Source organism: Cibotium barometz, chromosome 32, assembly GCF_041138505.1.
Source record: "Cibotium barometz isolate CiBa-2024 chromosome 32, ASM4113850v1, whole genome shotgun sequence".
NCBI lineage: Eukaryota > Viridiplantae > Streptophyta > Polypodiopsida > Cyatheales > Cibotiaceae > Cibotium > Cibotium barometz.
Genome location: NC_141077.1, coordinates 27,905,840 through 27,911,616, shown reverse-complemented (window position 1 = coordinate 27,911,616; position 5,777 = coordinate 27,905,840). Strand labels below are relative to the sequence as shown.

At 43.6% G+C, this 5,777-nt stretch overlaps 1 protein-coding gene across 4 annotated transcripts; it reads right to left on the bottom strand.

The window, feature by feature from the left end:
* Positions 1-1,181: 1,181 nt before the first annotated feature.
* LOC147620040 (U-box domain-containing protein 13-like) lies at positions 1,182-4,800 on the bottom strand. Of its 4 annotated transcripts, XR_015261741.1 has the most exons (5): positions 4,380-4,800; positions 3,916-4,032; positions 3,288-3,725; positions 1,944-3,146; positions 1,182-1,341 (listed from the first exon to the last, which is right to left on the bottom strand). XR_015261741.1 is itself a non-coding variant. In XM_086772179.1 (4 exons), exons 1-4 carry the CDS (start codon positions 4,653-4,655, stop codon positions 2,070-2,072), a joined length of 1,908 nt encoding a protein of 635 aa, XP_086628305.1. In that variant the 5' UTR covers positions 4,656-4,799; the 3' UTR covers positions 1,754-2,069. The 4 variants fall into 4 exon arrangements, 3 of the variants coding, with proteins under 3 accessions (XP_086628305.1, XP_086628306.1, XP_086628307.1); XM_086772179.1 differs by lacking the exon at positions 1,182-1,341 and having other exon boundaries at positions 1,754-3,146; positions 4,380-4,799; XM_086772180.1 differs by lacking the exon at positions 1,182-1,341 and having other exon boundaries at positions 1,754-3,146; positions 4,318-4,522.
* Between the last annotated feature and the right edge of the window lie 977 nt (positions 4,801-5,777).

The window sequence follows — 5,777 nt, the reverse complement described above, 5'->3', positions numbered from 1 at the left end:
ATCTGGGTAATCCCATAAAAATCTGAGTTAAAAAAAACATCAAGCTATAAAGTCCTTGAGGTGGTTTTGTGAGCATGTACGAGTCATTACAGTAATACACCCATGCATTAGCACAATTAGTAATCACCATGGTGGGCATGCAGCCAGAGATTTAGTCTGTTCGCATATACTAGAGCAGCACTCACACATGGTTGGGTCATCTCTTGCAAACATTAGATCATTAGGGTCATAAACCCTTCACGAAGTAAAAATATTTTTTTTAAAACAGCATTCATGCTTAATTTTTTTCATGCTACTTAACCACTTCAACATATGAAGGCATGTATACTTCTCCCGAAGGTACAAACCCATGCATTAGCGTAATGAGAAAGGCATGGTTGAGCTTAAAAGTGTCAATAGCGCCTTGAACCCTTCTCTTGATTTTGAGAAATATGCAGCAACGCATACTGGTCATGCATGATTACCCGAACAAATTCATGAGGCATCAAATAATCAAGTCACATTATCAAAACATAAAAAACACCTGACAGCATAGCAAAGATCATAGATTTGAATATCTATGATCCATCTCCATTTGATACACAGAACAGCGAATACTTGACGACTGTTAATTAGTCGCAATATATACTATCTTTAGCATTTTTCATTGGTGAAGAGCATGGAGTAGCCTTGAGTGCGCTTACACATATTTTCACAAGCATGTGAGCAATAAAGGCAGCCCAAGCTGGCGGCTCAAAACAGAGATACAGAGGAAGATCACCATAGCCACGCATCAGGTTGAAGGCGAGAGCATGCATGCACAGCTCGGTGACCCACACGGTATACCGACAAGGGGAAAGGGTATATAGTGAAGCAAAAACGATGAGGTGCAGCAGTACGTGTGACAGTAAAGGCTAGACGTTGATAAAATCTCTCTCTAGTACGTGTGAGAGTAAAGGCTAGACGATGAGGTGCAGCAGTACGTGTGAGAGTAAAGGCTAGACGTTGATAAAATCTCTCTCTAACACGTCCTGTGTTCGAATCTCACTCCCGTCAGATAGATCATATTTCGTCTCTTGTTCCTGCGACATTAGAAAAAGCTTTCTTTTTCTCCCTCTCTCTTTCTCACACACGGGCGTGCTGATCAAACTGTTTAGCCCTCTTTGATTAAATATGGTGCTCTAGTATATCTTTCTGTAACGTAGCTATGTCTGGCCATTTGCATTGCTTGTCCAATCAGGTTAACTGTTACACTTAATTCACTATTGAGAATACTCCATGCTGGAGGCCGCAGGTTAACAAAGGTTATGCTAATCACTATGAAATTTACTCCATGTTGTAGGCAGCCTCTGGCAGACCCACCTACCGAAAAGAGAACCAGAACAAGCAAAAAAACCCACCAAAAAAATAATAATAATAATATAAGGCCCACATCAGACTCTAAGTAGCTTTGACACAGAAATGAATGAAAACGTGCTGCCAATCGGGCGGTAGCTCAGTTGTTAAGGTGTTTCGTTGTCAAAACCCAGGTTATGGGTTCGAACCCTGCTGGCTACCCCGATTGATGCCTTACCCTTGTGTACCGATTGAAGCTTGCCCCTGCTTTGTGGGATAAGGGGGGTCCCATGGGTACTAAGCCCGCTTCCTAACGCCCAACTTTGAAAAAAAGAAAACGTGCTGCCATAAATGAAAACGCTGAGTATGCTTTGACAGAGAAATGAATGAAAATGTGCTGCCATAAATGAACCGATGACAGATTCGTAGAACCACAATAGGTTACAAAAAAAGCTTTTTTTAGGTGTTGAGAAGGGCCACTACACAAGCTATCTATGAATATAGGCCTTGATTCAGAAGAATACTGGCCTTCAGCTGCTGCTCACATCTTGGCAAGTGCAGCGAAAAATATCCTGTAAAAGCATCTACTGTACAAATCAAGTGCTTAAGGTAGGTCCTTTGATGCTTACCACTTATTTTAAAAGGGTGAACCCAAAGAGCTCAAAGGCAACCAAACAAACCCATCAATGGCTACCTAGCCTGGCTACTTATCAAGCCATGAGATATCTCTCAACTCAGAGAACCAAACACACTCATTATTGGCCACTTGTATTTGCCTCCTGCTTGTTCAAGTGCTCTAAAAGGCTAGTTGCCTTACGCCTTGCCCTTTCTGTTCCAGACCGAGTAAGCTCAACAAGAGGTCCCTTGACTCCGAGCTGTCGTGCTGTAGCTAAATGACTTGGATTACTAATGCTCAATGCTAGAAGAACTGCAGCTGAATTCTCCTTATTGTGAGAGGAACTACTTTGTATTAAATTTACCAGTGCAGGCACTGCAGAGGCATTGCTGATGGCCACTCTCCCTTCCTGATTAGTAGCAAGAATCGCGAGGATTGCTAATGCTTCATCCATAATTCCTGCATTGGGATCCACCAGCAGTCTCATTAATAGCGGGACCACTCCGACTCTAACAGCCCTTGGCCTGTTGCCTTGATACATCAACAGGTTAAACAGAGCAATGGCAGCATCTTTCCTCCCTCTAGGATTCCCATCTCTGAGCAAGTTCACTAATGCAGGAATGGCTCCTGAAGCTCCAATTGTCATCTTGTTTCCATGCAACTCAGAGAGACTATAGAGGGTTGCAGCTGCATTTTCCCTTGCCTCCATGCTTCCAAAAATCAAAACTCCAACAATGGGGGGGATGGCACCAGCTTGAACTATAGCTCCCTTGTTGCCTTCATGGATCGATAAGTTGAGAAGAGCAGTAACTGCATGCTCTTGTGTTCGGGAATCTTGAGTAGAAAGGAGACTCACTAAGTGTGGAATAGCACCAGCTTCTGCAATGTAAACTCTGTTCTCAATGTTTTGTTTAGCAAGTGACCTCAGCTCTCCAGCTGCAGCTCTCTGCAATTCAATTTGTCCACTAGACAGATGTTGAATAAGCATATCCACAGTCCCCCCTTCTTCTGAAGACATGTCTGCACCACTAGGCCTACCACCTCCACTCAGACAAGCTCTTTTGGGGATTTCGATTCCGTTGACCTCGCACCACTGTGCTATAACACTCCGAAGCACAAAATTGGGTGTCAAAACTGTATGTGGAAGAACTTGCCGAGTCTTCGGGCAAGTTTTGTGTCCTTCCAACCATCTTTGAATGCTAGCTCTCTCATAAGTCTGCAAGGAACCCATAAAATGGTTCACATGAGCAAATGTGATAAGAGAGCAGAAATACACATGCTTGAACAAAAAACCTGAAGCAATTGAATTTTGCATAGATTTCAAAATACCAGATTTACAACAGCATAATTGGCACACCTGTCCAGTAGCGACAATAACTGGATCTTTCATCAGTTCTAGGGAGATCGGACACCGAAAATCATCAGGCACAACAGGAGAGCCTGGCCTTTCAGCAGATAATAGAGCAGACAATGAGAGCTTCTCAAGATCCATTGCCTTTGCCTCAGGACCTTCTGAATCAATAAGACCCATCAACCTCCTCAGGAGAACAGACATCTGCTTCAGGCTATCATCAACTTCTGGGCCCCTCTCCTTGATCAGCCGCTGCAAATCACAGGCCTCGGCTTTAAATTCTGTACGAGTTTTAAGCTCAAGTTTGTCAGCCAATCTCTGCAGTATAGCTGTATCAATGTCATCCTTCTGTGACATCACTAAGATGACATCCACAAACTCTTCTCTGTCTTGTGTGCCAGCTCTTCCGTTTGCTCTTTTGAGCTGGGCATGAACAAGCTCAACCTGCAAGCACCAAAGAGATAAACTATATAGACTGAAACCATAGATAGTAGTGCTGAGCTCAGCTATATAATGAGTCTGATTAATGGTCCCACTTTGAATACATGGTAGCCTATATTTGTTCAAGTTTTGGGACTAAATAAACAACTTCAAATGTTGATTCTAGACAGCTACCAGAATAAAAACAAGTTACCTGCTCTCGAACCTCTTCTGAGACATCCAGAAGGTCCCAAGGCATTCCATCAAAGGCTTTATCCATGTCTTCAGTCACCGCATAGAATCTGTTTGCAATGGCTTTGCTCTCTAAAAGCTTACCACAGCCGAAAACAAAGTCAAGCATGAGGAATTCAGTTTGAAAAGAATGCAGAGTTCTCAACAAAGTTTACAAAAGCTTGATGGCATTTGAGTGAGCATGTAGAGAAAGATCTTGTGCTAGAATGGGCATACAAACAAATATGATCATGGCCAGTAACGGCAGCCTAAATAAATTCTATCTGAATGCAGGCATAGTGTAGGAGAAACAAGCATGCAAATGCAAGCATGGTTTATGAAAACAAGTATGTCACACACGAGGCAAATGACTGATGTAGTATACCTTGCTGCCATCAAGTGAATTGAAATGTATACAAAATTTGCTAAGACGCACACGACGGGTACCAGGTATAGCTTGCTGTCATCACGGCAGGACTGAAGCAGCAGCTCGGCAGACTGCAAGGCCTTCTCGAGGGTATGGAATACAGGGAAGGCGGCCTCCGGTAGGGGTGCTTTCGATTCTTTCATTTCTTCGAAGAATGGCAGCATCAGCTTCACCCTGCGGACCAGGTTCGAGCATTCCCGCTTGTGGGTCCGCCGGAAGTTCCCGATTAGGGTTATTTCGTTCACAGTCTTCACCAGCGACTCCAGAAGCGAGGCGCCTTCGCCTTCCCCTTCCATCTTGGCACACACACAGTTAGGGCAAAGATAATGGGATATGGCGACGGACACCTCTCCGGTGAAGCAGCAAAAGAGTCGATAGAAACCCCTCTCTGCGCGGTAGGGCAAGATGATAGCTATGGCGATATGTTGGAAAAAATAAAACAAAATTTATACACTTGGAGCTTCGTCAGAGCTCTTTTGACCGGCTTGGAGACTGGAATCCACTCGATTTCACACGTGGTCTGCCCAACTGCGGGCGACACACGTGGACGGAACCATGTTCTTCGTAGGTTGTGGGGAGAGAGAGAGGAACATTTGAGCTGTGTGTGTGTGTGTGTGTGTGTTGTGGGGTGGGTGGGTGTGCATGCATGGGTGGGTGTGTGTGTTGTGGGGTGGGTGGGTGTGCATGCGTGGGGTGTGGTGGTAGTGAAGCTCCACAATTCTAACATGTAGGTATGTTAACACTCGATGATGCAACCATTGGAGGCATCATACTTGTCGACTCGTCCTACTTTGATGTGTAGCATGAACAAGATCTTTCAATCGAAAGGGGACTCCTAGATATGAAGAAAGTCACCCTCAAACAATAGCTAAGTAATCTCCAAAAGGAAAGAGAATTGCTAAATAAATGCTATGCTCAAGTTGCAACAATTTGCACAGAAAGCTGGCACAAGATCAGGATGAAAGAGAACAAATGCTTATTAAGAGCCATCAAGATGCAATAATCCATCTATAGGAGCAAATGCAATAGGCACGTGCCAATGCAATTAAGTCTTAGGATAAGCTAGCCCAAGAAAAAAGGGAAATGCAGACATCCACTAAACTGACCAAGTCAGCAGACAACAAATATGTAGAATTACAAGAAGAAGCCAGAGCCACTAGAGAGGTGACGGTCACTCAATGGCTTAAGTGTAAGGAAGAAACAAATATACAACTGCAATAGCAATCAGCACAACAATAAAATAAGCTCATTGAGAAGGCATGCTTCCTTGCCCCTCCACAAAATTTCTCTCTATACTTTTTATCACTAACACTCACACTTCTTTAGCATAACATTGACATTGTTGAGGATCTAACTTAAGAAGACACACTTCTTCATGTACATTAAACGCCCAACTTAGTGTAGTCTATTCCAATCCT

Excerpts from the sequence above, each read along its gene's own strand:
- LOC147620040 (XM_086772179.1), bottom strand. The coding sequence starts at position 4,655 with ATGGAAGGGGAAGGCGAAGGCGCCTCGCTTCTGGAGTCGCTGGTGAAG. Across the intron at positions 4,033-4,379 it reads ATGACAGCAAGCTATACCTG|CTTTTAGAGAGCAAAGCCAT; the intron begins GTACCCGTCGTG and ends GGCTGTGGTAAG. Across the intron at positions 3,147-3,287 it reads TTATTGTCGCTACTGGACAG|ACTTATGAGAGAGCTAGCAT; the intron begins GTGTGCCAATTA and ends GGTTCCTTGCAG.